This window comes from Haliotis rufescens, unplaced genomic scaffold (assembly GCF_023055435.1).
Source record: "Haliotis rufescens isolate VD_foot unplaced genomic scaffold, xgHalRufe1.0.p SCAF_8, whole genome shotgun sequence".
NCBI classification, from domain to species: Eukaryota; Metazoa; Mollusca; class Gastropoda; order Lepetellida; family Haliotidae; genus Haliotis; species Haliotis rufescens.
Genome location: NW_025964372.1, coordinates 49,838,453 through 49,854,172, shown reverse-complemented (window position 1 = coordinate 49,854,172; position 15,720 = coordinate 49,838,453). Strand labels below are relative to the sequence as shown.

At 41.6% G+C, this 15,720-nt stretch overlaps 1 protein-coding gene across 1 annotated transcript; it reads left to right on the top strand.

Annotated features, from left to right (window-relative positions):
* The first annotated feature begins 7,841 nt into the window (after positions 1-7,841).
* Positions 7,842-12,212, top strand: LOC124152393. Its single transcript, XM_046525318.2, has 4 exons — positions 7,842-7,955; positions 9,391-9,572; positions 10,237-10,350; positions 11,090-12,212. The coding sequence occupies exons 1-4, from the start codon at positions 7,880-7,882 to the stop codon at positions 11,138-11,140; spliced, it is 423 nt and encodes a 140-aa protein (XP_046381274.2). The 5' UTR covers positions 7,842-7,879; the 3' UTR covers positions 11,141-12,212.
* The last annotated feature ends 3,508 nt before the right edge of the window (positions 12,213-15,720 follow it).

Genomic DNA, 15,720 nt, shown 5'->3' with positions numbered 1-15,720 from the left:
CTTATATTGTCTTTTTACCAAACAATTTGTGTACAACCTTTTACCGTCTCTAGGGACAGGGTTTCTCAGTTTCGTAACTGACGTAATAAGCGCCCACGGCGATATTTGCTAATATACTGGCTAGTGAACAATCACAATTAGCACCGCTTCCGATTGATCGATGTACACAAGACTCATTTATTCGCGTAAAATACGTCCTCGTGTGTTATATGCACCCATAAATATGGTCAATTAAATTCTGGAAAAATATATCTAACGTACATAAACATTTCAGGCTGTCAGACGAAATTAATTAATTTATATTTCAGCTCTGTTTTTTTTACCACAATAATATTCTTATAAGAGCCCCCTATTTCTAATTTTGAGAGCGCCCTGGGCGCTTATTACGTCGAATACGGTCATCCATAATGTTCCAGGGGCTATTCCTCCCTTCATTTATTATTTGTACATGATATCATCTGGCTTGTTATGGATGCTAGGTATTGTTAATGTCAGGATGCCAACCACTGCCACTGGGAATGGTCAGCAGTTTAGTATGGCTACTCGACTTCATCCCTACTGGGGTTATTACTGACTGGTGCTCAGTCTAAGCTGGTTCGAATCCCGGTTTATGCTCAGCCACCGTACACGCTGTAGTGCCACCGTACACGCTGTAGTGGACCCGTGAAGACCCGGGGTCGAACAGGTCTGCAGCAACCCAAGCTTGCCGTAAAAGGCGACTGTGCTTGTCGTAAGAGGCGACTAACGGCATCGCGTGGTCAGGGTCGCTGACTTGGTTGATGCATGTCATCGTATCCCAATTGCGTGGATCAGGCTCATGATGTCAATCACTGGATTGTCTGGTCCAGACTCGATTATTTTACAGACCGCCGTCATGTAGCTGGAATATTGCTGAGTGCGGCGTTAAACAACAAACAAACAAACAACACGCTGTAGTGATGTTCTGGTACTTTGCTCCCTTGACTTGGGTAGGAAACTGTGTCGATTTAAGGATGATGCTCAACCAGGTAGTGTGCCACTGTACACTGTGGAAGTTACAAAAAGTAACATAAGATTCCCACCAACTTTATCATGTATGCCATGTGCCGTGGTACGAATTCATGAGTGAGTTTTTAACAGTATTCCAGTTATATCGCGGCATGTCAGCTTAATGTGGGAGGAAAGCCCGAAGTGAAGCAGGTCTCAGACGTTTACCACTTCGGTGAAACCCACGAGCACGGGTATGGTGCTGACAAACCTAGAAACATTTTCGGGGCGACCGGATTCGAACTCTCAATCGCAGGTTTCTGGCGTGCCCAAGGGACGCAACTCTGCACAGCGAATCGCGGCGCCTTAGACGAGTGGGCCACCCGTGCCCCCACGAAATCATGAATCTCAATAAATTGTGTGTCAGTAATCCTGTGTTTGTTAAAGCTATAAATTATTGGAACGCATCTTATGAACCAAGGTTTATTGCCACACGTTTCACTAACGTTGTGATAATTACTAGCGGTTTCTTAATTTTAACAATGCTGAAAAAGACTGAATGGTTGATAAGGGTAAAACGGTACACCGATATTGCGATGCATCGCGATACTTGACCTACGATACGATATACGATAAACGTGGGCCCCATTTATCGATACGCTACGATACGGAAGGCAAATCTCAAGTACAGCGTTTCCTCTCCTTTCAATACACCGTTAACTTGGTTATAGCGCGGTAACGCATGGCTCACAAAAACGTACTTACATTTTTAATAAGCTCAGGTTTAACACTGACAGATGTTTTTCTCCATCACAAAAAACATTATCAGCTGATCACCGCAAGCACATAACACAGGAAATACCAGTCAGCAAATCCGAACTGAAGTACGCAATTCAATACCATTGTTAAACTATCTTGTTATTAAAACGTGTTCATTGTATATCTGGACTTGTGTTTGTAATATATCTTATTAATTTTATTCAAAATTTCATTTAATATTGTTTTCATTAAGTTAGGTGAAATCGTGTGTGAAGAGATACAGCAACCACGGTCAGATTACCGCTTTTGACTCATTGAAACGAACTTTAGTTGCTAGAGAATGGATACATACATTAAAAATGCCATACTTTGACTCGTTTGAAGTCATATGTGTGGCAATTTGGCTGATATATGTCAACATAACGTTTTCGCGATCGAAATACGCACAGCGCGAAAAGTCACCAGGTGGTTCATATATATATATATATATATATATATATATATATATATATATATATATATATATATGTATAGTAAAAGATGCAACCAAAGTAACACGATATTGGAATATATTATTCATGATAAAACAATAATTTCAGATACAATTTCTTCGACCATTGCATAAAAATTCTTTGAAGTACATTAATTATTTTCTTGTGTTTGAACTTTGAATTGTTTTGAAGGAAAGTTAGAGAAAGTTCCGCTTTGAAGCTTAACAACTTCAGTAGTCTTGTTTTTATAAAATAATTTTGACTGTTCCAAAATCATGAAAGGTTCAATCTTGACATGCTTTAAGCCTTATTTTATCATTGCATATCGAGATGCGTATCGTATCGTGACCAGAATATCTGGATGCGTATCGTATCGTGACCTTCCTGTATCTTTGCAGCCCTAATGGTTGAACCAACTTGAGGACAGTATGTCTTATTGTCGTACACGTGACAGTATTTCCTGTTCTACAGGAGACAGTAGGACGTGACTAGCTGAATAACGTGGACAAAAATCAAGGAAATTTTATGAGAACTTATATCAGTAGCTCGAGGTCTTCTGAAGATTAAAAACCACGGGATATCACCCGAACGAAATATGTTAAATTTACCAATAGCTTGCTTGTGCTACTTCAAGAGGGAACACAAATCAGACACAACATGACATTCCGTTTAGCCTTAAAACCCGTAACCCCCTGCATGACCATGTCATATATTGTTAACATTTGCAACCCTTGATGTCAACTTGTTTGTGAATATTTAACCTGATTCAATCTCAGTCTTCAATGGAATTACGCAAGGCGGAAAGAGGCTATGGTCTGAATGCAACGATATGTGATGTCTACGTCCGCCTTAAGATAACGTTGGTTGGTTGGTTTGTTGTTTAACGCCGCACTCAGCAATATTCCAGCGATATGACGGCGGTCTCAGAAATAATCGAGTCTGGACCAGACAATCCAGTGATTGACATCATGAACATCGATCCTCGCAATTTGGATCGATGACATGCATCAACCAAGTCAGCGAGTCTGGCCACCCGATCCCGTTAGTCGCCTTTTACGGCAAGCATGGTTTGCTGAAGACCTAATTTAGCCTGGATCTTCACGGGTCCTTAAGATAACGTAGGTGGAGCAATGGTCCCTGAACCCAAGATGGAACGATGACCATGGCGATCTACTCTGTCCCTGGTCAAGCGAGTCTGTTTGTTATTTATTGCATTGGATATTTCAGCTATATCACCGCGAGTTGTAAATAATCGAGTAAGCGTGACCATTGGTCTGGAAATCATTATTGCGATAACTATTGATATTGAAAGAAACTATTACGATAACTATTGATATTGCAAGCAACTTTTCCGATAAATATTGATAGTTTTCAGTGTATCATTTTATATGTATTTTAGAGTTGAATTAAACCTTGGAACTGAACTTTCCTCTGAATGTGATAACCAAACAGAAAAGAAGTAAAGTTTGAGACATGACTGATTTGTTTTTTCTTTAGCCTCATTATTTAAGAAAAATAAACTTCCACTTTACCATGTGTAAATTACTACCACACATGATCAAAAGAAGAACAAATTTGAACAGCATTGCATGTATTTTATTGATATGGTACATATAATCGAAACTATCGATATTCCTAACTGACATATTGATTGGAAACTGATTTAACAATCGATTTATTGACTTACAGTGCTTACCAATAGCAGTATATCGATATTTCGATTTATCGTGACATCCCTATAATCGAGTCTGGACCAGACAATCCAATGGTTGATACTATGAGCAATGTTCTACGGCCTTGGAGTAGTAGTAGGAGGACATGCTATCAACCAAAGTCGCTGAGCCTAACCACCCAATCCACCTAGTCACCTCTTTTGGGGTGGCCCAGTCGCGATTCGCTGTGCAGAGTTGCGTCCCTTTGGCACGCCAGAAACCTATCAATGTGGGTTCGAATCACGGTTCGCCCCGATTATGTTTCTAGGTTTGTCAGCACCATACCCGTGCTCGTGGGTTTCACCGAAGTGGTAAACGTCTGAGACCTGCATCACTTCGGGCTTTCCTCCCACATTAAGCTGACACGCCGCGATATAACTGGAATACTGTTAAAAGAGGCGTTAAACCCAACTCACTCACTCACTATTCTTACCCGTAATACTTCCGGGGTCTGTTACATGTAGCTGGCATTTATATGGTTCCTCAAATGTCTCTCTTCCAACCCAATATCTAGACTCGGTTAATGATACAACTGTAACGTGCGTGTGGGCGTGGTCCTGTGTGTAGTCATCAGCTGAAGTTAAGCAACGCTGGCGGTGGAGAGTAGGTGGATGGGGAACGCGTTCCGCAAGCTTGACTTCTGAGAGTTTGAGGAGGTTCTGTCCTGCACCACACTGAATCTGGTTATGAAAAATGTGGTGTTTCCTCAGTAACATGTTCCTCTGGCAGCTAATGGATAGCAGTTTTTGATGTACATCACAGGACATTAAGCCGTTGATATACACGATGTCGCGTCACGGGGATGCTGAGGAGGTCTAACGCCGTTTGAAACAATATTCACCTAAGCGAGTCAGCTTGATGTGGGAGGAAAGCCCGTAATGATGCAGGTCTCAGACGGTCACCACTTTGATGAAACCCACGAGGACGGTTGTGGTGCCGACAAACCTAGAAACATTATCGGGGCCAATCTCATTAAAATCAGATTTTAGTTCTCGCTACCGCTAAACAAAGATCTGAGGACATCCCATTACGGGTCACGTCAGACCGACCTTGCGCGAACTTTGACCGACCAATGAAATGACCAATCAGAAGGTAGCTTTCTCGTGCTTTACGGCACTAATTTCAAATTGACGACTACGCTTCGAAACATATTTTGACAAATTCTCGATTACAAATTTGAAACCTGAACCAAAGAACATTCTGGCATGGCTAATAGATGGTCTAGATTGTATGGATTCACTCGTTAAACCCGTAACTATCGTTTGGAATACCCCGTGTTAACGTTTTCGAAGTTGCGTGATTAGAAATCACATTACAACTGTCACTTTCATAATCTGGTAAGCGACGCTCTGATTGGTCGGATGAAAGGTCGTTCTGACGTGACCCCTAATGGGATGTCTTCAGATCTTTGTTTAGCGGTTGCGAGAACAAAGATCTGATTTTAATGGGATTGTATCGGGGCGAATCTTGGATTGTCTAGGGCCTAAGGTAGACAACTCTTCATAGCGTATGGCTAAGTCATGCTGCATGCGTTTGATGCGTGTCAAACGATCCCATAACGCCAGCTGATGCATATCTTGTATATGGTTGTCTATTGGGCGACTTCAAATACCTCCCCGTGCCAAGAGTGTGTCAACTTTTGTCGCTCTTCCTCCGTTTGTTGTTTGTTGTTATATGCCGCACTCAGCAATATTCCAGCTATATGACGGCGGTCTGTAAATAATCCAGTGATTGATATCATGAGCATCGATCCACTCAGTTAGGATACGATGACATGCATCAACCAAGTCAGCGAGCCTGACCACCTGATCCTATAAGACGCCTCTTTCGACAAGATGTTTTACGACATCTTACGGATGTTCACGGGTCGTTCACCTCTGACTTCCATGGTATGTAGCAAAGTAACTTTCTCAACCTGTCGTGAATATATACGCACCCATTGTCACCTGTATATGTGGAGATTCAGCTGAGAACCACTCACATATTTCAATCTTAACACAATGTTTTATACGATTTTATACGACAATGAAATTCCGACTGACCCCTCTCGTTTGTATGTTGTCATTTTGTTTATGATAATCGCATCTTATGACACAAATTGTGTTGACTGATGTATCATAATGTTAGCTGTCTCTTCACTCACTCACTCACTCACTCACTCACTCACTCACACTCACTCACTCACTCACTCACTCGGGAAAACGTTGCTTTCTTTCTATTCCATCAAGAAAACTTACTATCTGACAAGAAACATTGTCCTGCATTCTCTCAATCGCAATGGTCAGTTTACGGAAAATGCTAAAGATATAGCGATTTTACGTGCGCATCAGAGGTTTGACGAAATCAGAGGATACTCAATTTTAGAACGATTATCTTTTGTTTCGATTCAGGAAAGTCTCAAATGTTGATGACCCTACTAACTTCTCCTAAAGATGACAATAAACTGGTTGTCCAACGTTAGTCCCGAATAGCTAAAAGGTGATGCAATCGGAACTCACTCGACACACACGTGTCAGAACGAATGATTAACGCAACGTTTCATATTGGTGATGATGTTTATCTGTTTCCATCTACCTGTCACCTGCACAACTCGCTGTACACACAGCCATTCGATTCATGAGATGTAATCGCAAATAAAAGGTTCGCACGCAGTAGACCGAATACCACACCCGCATCACTGACACCACATCTCACGAGATGAGGGGTGGGGTGTATGTAAAATCATACCCTCTGAAAAGAAATACTGAAAAAATAACTTCTGCTATAATTTTTTGCCACATTCCCCGGGCTCACCCACGACGCAAGGGAAGTATGTCAGAACATAACGTTACTAGTTTCCGTTTTATTTAACAGCGACAGTAGTCTTGGCGTCATACGACTCGTGCACACGTGCGTCATCATGGTAGCAACATTCAAGGCTTTAGTTTTTCTCTCGAACGGTTTCAGGATAGACATTGTTTACGCCACAGTTTTGTATTTTGACTTGTTACAGGGTTTTGTCAGGTGAATAGATGACTTGCCTTTGGGTGTGTTTGTGACGGGTGCCATGATGGACAGGATACGCTCACCTTTTCGCGGACACGTGATGTTATCACTATTTGATAGTGATTCATAGCACATGCTTTCAGCAGAAACTTCTATGATTATGGAAAGGATTGTGTCGCTTTTATTTACATACAGATACTTTGGAAACCCGGGGCTGACGTTCTATCCACTAGACCACTAGCCCACTGGACAGGCGTTCTAACATTTGGATGGTACAGCACCAAAGTGATTTAGAGGATGACATTATTGATGGGTTCAGGAATGTACTATTACTAAACGCAATAAGGTATTGTAATAATGCATGCAAAAAAAAAAGTATCTCTGGTATAAATAATTCTCCCTCTCCCATGGGGCGGTGGGGTTGCCCAGTGGTTAAAGCGTTCGTTTGTCACGTCGAAGGCCCATCACTCACTCTCTCACTCACTCACTCACTCGCACACCCTCCCACCCACCCACTAACTCATTCAGCCACCCACCCACCCACACGCAGATGAAGTGTCAGCAGAAGCCCATGGTGAAAATGTAAGTCTTCCCAAAAGATACACAAAGTTGTCTCCCTTTGAAAACCCCAGCTGTTGCACTGGACCAATTCACTCCCAGTTGCGGGGTGCAATACATAAAAAAAGGTATTTGGCAAAGAAGCAAAATGCAGTTTTATGACACAATGGCCACACTGATAATTTTAGTATTTAATGACAGAAACACCTGTTGGGAAGTATTATACATCTCGGTGAAATTGGACACGTTATTAAAATCAAATAATGACGTCTCTGTGTTTAATGAAATCTGAATGAGTCACGTGGCATGAGAGAGTGGAGACAATGGTTTGATAGGCAGCAGCCCGGGTATAAAGGGAGGTAACTGTGTAGACAGCGACTCACTGCAGTTGATCCGAATACCTTCAAGATGGAGAACATGGTGGGAGACTGGACACTGGTGCCCGAGCTGACCACTGGTCATGATGAGTTTGCTGAAGCTATAGGTAGGTTTCCGTTTTACTGTACTGCTATTATAAACACGAGCGTGCAGGCGCATATTGATTCAAGGTATTATAGTGATTCATGATAAAAACATGCATTTCAAATCGGTCATTGTTTTTTTGTTTGTTGTTTAACGCCGCACTCAGCAATATTCCAGCCATATGACGGCAGTCTGTAAATAATCGAGTCTGGACCAGACAATCCAGTAACTGTGTCTAACAGGTTCTGGTGGTCGGTGGCTTTGTTGATGCATGTCACCGTATCCCAGCAGCGGAGGTCGATGCTCATGATATCAATCACTGGATTGTCTGGTCCAGACTCGATTATTTACAGACCGCCGCCATGTAGCTTGAGTAGAGCTGGGTGTGGCGCTAGACAAGAAACTAACAAAACAATTTAATGTCATACCTAAATATACGCGACGTTCAAGACGTAGTTTCACTCAAAACAGTAACTTTAGAAACCACGTTTGAATCCAATGTTTACGTTCACTCACTCACACACACAGACACATCCACACACACGCGTGCAGACACATACACAAAGACACATACACACGCACAGACATAGACACACACGCACGCACACTGACCACACAGATAGACACACAAAGACACACAGACACAAGCACAGACACAGATACACACATTCACTCACTCACTCACACATAGAGACATACACACACACACACACACACACATACACACACTCGCAGACACAAAGATAAACACTCATTTACACACACACAGACACATACACAGACTCGCAGACCCATACACAGAGATAGACACACACGCACACACACACACACACACACAGATCGACACACAAAGACACACAGACACAGATACACACATTCACTTACTCACTCACACATAGAGACATACGCACACACACATACACACACACACACACACACACACACACACACACACACAAACACACACACACACACACACACACAGACACACACAGACATATACATACACACACAGACACAGACAGACACACAGACATACACACAGACATATACATACACACACAGACACAGACAGACACAGACAGACACACAGACATATACATACTCACCCAGGCACAGAAACAGACACACACCCAGACACACACACACAAACACACAGACACACACAAAGACAAAGACACACTAAAATCACACACACACACAACAGGAATATTAACTCAGAGGCGAATCCAGAATTTCGAGAGAAAAATATACACATACATGTTCAACCTATCATGTATCAAAATCAATGACATGTTACATGAACATCATATTCGTTAAGTATCACTATGTGAGCAATACAACGACAGGTATGTATGGTTCTATAATGTTCACCACCACCGTCAAGAGCCATGTGTTTGTGGTGTATCAAGCGAGACGTTTTGGTTAACTGATTGTCTCCCCTACCTCCATGCCAGGGATGAGTGACGAAGAAAGGGAGATGACTCGCAACTTTAGCTACACCTTCCATCTGTCACGTGACGGAGACGACTGGCGCATGAAGATTGACATTGTCAAGATGGGCACATTACTGGACACCAAGTTCAAAACGGGCGTGCCCCTTACCTACATGTCTCCGGATCAGGTGACCAAGCTGACGGTAGGTCACATCTTTGTTATATAAGTACATAAAGGGAGCAGGTCAAAAAGCTACATCTTGGGTACGAATGACACATGCCAGTATATGTTTTTTCAGATGAACAATTGATTTGCCCTTGCATGTGTTTGGGACGGGTGGCATCAGTGGGGCAGGATACACCCAACGTTTGGCGAACACCTGGGATCATCAGTATTTGATAGTGATTCATGAACACATATTCTTTGAATCCTACAATGGACTCTATTTTTAGCAGCGATTTGTTGTTATAATGTCGCTTTTGTTTCATTTTCGGATCACAAATATAACTATTTGAGCTGTTATTTACTGGAACTGAAAATCCCCTGTTCTCTGTGTAAACACTAGAACCTTATGCGTTCTCCACCTCCTCCCCCAAATATTGAATGGTATGTCCCTAACGAGATCATACCAAATTGAATGAGTGAGTATGGTTTTACGCCGCTTCAGCAATAATTCAGCAATATTACGATAGGTGTGCACCAGAAATGGGCTTCACAAAATGTATCTATGTGGGGAAGCGCACCCGGGTCTTCGGTGTAACGAGCACCTGGCCACCCAACCGCCCCTGTACCAGATATAAACAGCTAGCTTCCGCTGTCAGTAGTATCATACTGCGGGCCCCTAACATGTATGTGATCTGCTCCAGGACGTTATAACGGTACAGAACGGCCACCTCATTGAGAACATGACGTCAGAGAAGGGCGGCATGATCCGCCAATGGGATGTCGACACGTATCGAGAAGGGGACTTTCTCGTTGTGGTAAGTCAGCTGATTTCACTTCCCTGTGATTTGAATTTCCTTCTTCAAACAAGATTTGAGGGCACAGAGTAAGACATCGCAATTCGCTGCGCAATAGTCGATTTGGATTCGAATACCGGTTCTCCAAAATTATTTTTCTACATTTGTCAGTACCATACACGTGCTCACTCACTCACTCACTCACTCACTCACTCACTCACTCACTCACTCACTTGATATGAGAGGTGGAATCTGATTGGTGAATAGGAGAGACAGAGAAGGGACATAACTCGTAGTCGCCACTTGTGGTACGAAATTCCTGCCCATTTCGGCAAGGGTGGAAACTGGACTTTTACAGTCAATTAACTCCCATGCCTTGGAAAGATCCAGGTCAGTAAGTTGGACAGAGAATATTGCTCTGTATCAGCAGGTCTCAGTGGTTAGTTGGTGCGTTTCATTATAGTGCTTCACGTCGATCAGGTATTCAAGGAAGGGAGAAAATATGGTCTGCCTACGCTGGTGATTTCGGAAAATCGCTAGAGCCTATGTGTTTGTCACATGAAGAAACCATGGCCTATGCTTGCAATACATACATGGTTTGTCATTTTGTCATTACCATGCCGTTCAACGATGCTCACACTATCGACCACCTGTTTATGCTGGTTGTAGCCTGGGAACACGTAACAACGCTGCGTTTTGGACTTGAATGGTGTTGAGTCTATGAATGCACTTACCGGTTGCACTATTTGTTTGTTTTCAGGTTCAGACCAAGGACGGCAAGTCCAAGACACAAAAGCTGAGACACCAATGATGTAATCCACAGACTCCTATGTCCCTCATCAGCGTCTTGTGTAACGACGACACAACGACGACAACGACAACAACGACAACGCAACGCTGACTCGGTTCAACACCAAGAATTATCTTTGTGTTGACAATACTGTCACCAGTAATCACATATTGTGAGGGTAATTTCTTCACCAAAAATTACATATTGTGATGATAATTACTGAGTTTAGGTTTGACTGATAACTATGGTCTGTCCAAATTCATGATCCAGCAGCAAATAAGTAATGGCTGACTTACGGAACAAGCGTAGTGGTGTTGTAGCGACTTGAATGAGGTGTGCTGGGACTGCCATGGTGTCTGAGCATACTACCCCTGTAAGTTAGAATATTTATTCTTTCTTAACATTTTACAGAAATCCTCGAAAGGCCAGTTAACGGCTTCGTCACTTTCTTATTAGCAGGGATGTCGACTAGATTTATTGATTTTCAAACGATTGAATCTAACTTCACAATTGTACCAAAATCGAAAGACAATTTTGATCGTCAGAATGGGCCACTTAAAAATAGTATCGTCGGGTCGGCTCCGAGAATGCGGACCCGGAACCTAACCAAACATACAAATGTTATATTTGGGATAACACCTTCTTAGTAAAGTACAGAATCTCGTACCTTTTGGCGTGGAGTCCCGTTCAGGGATTCGAACACACACTTCCAGAGTGAGGCACCTAAAAATGTGCGAGAATCTGTACTTTACTAAGAAAGTGTCATCCCAAATATACCATTTGTGACCACTTCAAAATGGCATTGTGTTCATATGTTTAATTATTGGGAAGACTTCTTGGCTAGGTATAGTGATAAATATTCACTCAATATGTCGATTCCATTTACATTTTGTGCTGTCATGAAATTTACAATTTGTGTTATTAGCAGCTACAATGTGTTTAGTTCAATCCGTATCAGTGCCTTAAGTGACTGCATCACGTGGTTGCTATGAGACACGTGTGGCCGCGACAATGATAGGTGATATTGATCGCTGCGTGCTTTTCAAAAATAATTGACGACATTACTTCCGGTTTGTATTTAGAAGTCACTCCCTTGCTTAGCTGTAATTGTTTGAGTTGAAATAAAATCTTCATTTCTCAATAAAACTCAGAGTTATATGTCAGCCGTGAATAATCCTCGCCACTTGAAATCGTGATGGTTCATTAACGAAGATAGCGGCATGCGTGCTAACATTTATAAAGTGATTTAATTATTTAATCATTATGAACTTTCGTGATTTGTTTTCAAGTGGTGAGGAATATAGTTCAAACATGAATTACAGTGTGTGATACCGCAGCACTATCTTATGACAGTGGAATTATAATGGTAAGGGGAGTTGAATTCCCCATTTTTGAAATACACATGTCCCCGATGCCGTGAAAAATAAAAGAATATCTTTGCAGAGAGAATAGAGACGGATTTCTCCGTATCCCCGCCATTCCTTGTATGACTGATTGATGTGACCCTCATAATCGGCAGACAGGTGGTTGAAAGCAACGATGCCCCCCGTCGGGATACGATGACACACAATCAGCCAGGTCATACATTTGTCTTGTTAGTCTTAATTCCCAAACTGAAACAATATGTTAAACCAGAAACCTACACATAAGATAATTAAGTGTGAAACAAACAACCAACAAGTGACGTGCATGGAACAAATGTACCAAATTAACTAGGTTTGTAAATCAATACAAATTACTGCACAGCAATTACAATGACGGTAGACAATAGAGTGCTAGTACGATTTTCAATGACAGTATATAACAGTGGCAGTGGTCAGTATCAAATACAAAAATACAGTGTTGATAACAAAAGTCAGTGATTATAACATATATCCACACAGCGGCGACAGCGGTCGAGCTTCCGACATGGACTAGGCAGGTAATCAGGCATGATGCGCGATCCTCACACGAAAGTTGGTTCCGATGATATGCGTGAGAGACACGTTAACACGATCTTGTCTCCTTATGTACAATCTGCCTTGTTACTGGAAAGTTCTACATAGTGCCCTCATCAGACAAACCTAGGATACAAGGGACCAACAGGGGAAAAAACATGGGGTACTGGGGACCTATTCTCCCCGACTCCAAAGAAGGAGAAAAGCAGGGAAAACTGGGGACCTGTTCTCTCCCCCAACCCCCCAACCCCGCTCCTCCCCCCCTCTCCCCTCCCCCCATGGGGTACTGGGGACATATTCTCCCCGGCTCCCCACAGGTAGACAAGCACGGGGTACTAGAGATCTATTTATCACCGGCTCTTCACAGGGAGACAATCATTGGGTACTTGGGACCAATTCTTACCGGCTCCTTGTGACAAGCTTTGGGTACAGAGGACCAACTTTATAATAAGGGTGTCGGAAAAACCGAGTCATTAAACCGTTCGCTAGTCAGGCGAAGGCCCGAGTTATATTTCCTATATGGGTACATTGTGTGAATCCCTTTTCTGGTGTCCCCGCAGTGATAATACAGGGGTATTCCTTGGAGAGGCGTAAAACACTACCCACTAATTTAGTTAGATCAATCATGGGTTTTATCAACTCGATATGTCGTTTAGGATAGGGTTACTTGATGGCTCAAGAAGAGCATCATGGTAAAGTATAGTCACGGCAATTGTTTCGAACTGTTAAACTCAACGAATTATATCATTTGATGATAACCTTATGTTGACAGTACAAAATCCGCATGTCTTGAGGTATATCAAAAATAACGTCAGCCGGCAACAAACTAAATGTGTTTCAAAGATATAGGGAGACATGAGAGGTCCTGTCCAAACTGTATTTTGCTGTGCACAGTTGCGTTTCTTAAGCGTGCCAGAAGAAGCATGATCACAAGTTCGAATCCCAGAAACTGAAGAAGTATCATCAGCTATATATACAGAACCTGAAACTGGGTAAACAGGACCGGATGGAATTCTTTACTGAAATGGTGAAATATTGCAGTACTTCAATCGTACCATACTTAACTATAGTTTTGAATAGAATTATGCATAGCGGTGTATTCCCTTACTAGTGGGCAAAGGGTATAATAGTTCCTCTGCATAAGAAAGATAATATAAATGATGTCAATTATTATAGAGGAATGCGCTGATGGATGTATTTGGAAAGGTGATGACAACAGTATTAAATGAACGACTCGAGACTTTTGCGGAGGTTTATGACACAATTCCTGAAGCTCGGGTCGGATTTCGAAGTGGATGCAGTTCGATTTACAAAATATTTACTTTACAATGTTTAGCACATAGGTATCTCTTGTGGTATTAAATAATAAAATGGAATCGTTTATTGGTGGTTTTGAAGGATCTAAATCACTCTTTTAGAATATTTCGAGTGACTGACCGGCGTTCGACAGGGCTGTATGTTGAGTCCTCTCTTTACAAGTGTGTCCTTGAATAACATTCTATGATAGAAAGTAGGGATTTAGGAGGAATTGTCATTGGAGAGGAATTCACGGACATATTACTTTTACTTTATGCAGATGACTTGTGTATATTCGATGACACTATAATAAATATTGGACAAATTGGTATTTTATTCAATTTTTGTGAAATGTGTGGACCTGAAATTAATATTTCCAAAACCAAAATCGTGGTGTTCAACGGATGTGGCATGAACGATGTTTTTTGAATGATAAAAGTATTAATATTAGTACTTACTATGTTATGTGGATGTTCTGTTTTCAAATAGATTGTCTTGGACTAAATGCATTGGTACCCTCAAGATTGAAGCCAATAAGGCTTTGTTTGCCATTAAAAACATCCAGTTTCACTATATAAATATGCCAGTCAACATAGTATTTCAATTGTTTGATATTAAGATAAAGCTCGTTCTTCTTTATGGTGCCGAGATCTGGGGTTGCAAAGGTAGTCAAAGTGTCGAAACGTTTAATACTAATTTTTGTAAATTTGTTATACGAGTTGGTAAATATGTATTTAGCACTGCAATATTGGCTGAATGTGGAAGATATGTTTTGCATGCGTATTATCACATGAAGTTGGGTTTTTTTAAATACTGGTGTAAACTAGAATGAATGATATTAGATATCCCCGAGAGTGTTATTTGTTAATGAAGAAGCTGGATGAATGAATAATGGAGGCAGAGGATAGGATATTGTTTATTCACAACGCTTGTGTCGGCTATGTAACAATTGTTCTATTTAGGACGAAATCCTTGTGTTTACCTGGCCGTTGTTCGCATCATTAAGACAAAAGTATATTCCAGTCAGATTTTATAACATTCCATGTGTTAATACCTATACCATATCTTTAATTGCAAAAATTGACTGTATACTCAGAAATATAGCTAAGTATTGACGATATCTCTATTACTACATGTACGTACAGATACCTAATATTGTACCTAATTATTGTTTTCAATGTAACTGCCTCAATTGTGTGTTACTATATATAAATGAATACGTGAATAACTCGTAAACTTCCATCCTTGTCTCCCTGTGTGGAGGCGGGAAGAATATGTCTCCAGTACCCAATGCTTGTCTCCCTGTCGGGAGTTGGGGAGAATAGGTGTCTGGTATTCCGTGATTGTCTCCCTGTGGGTGCCGGGGAG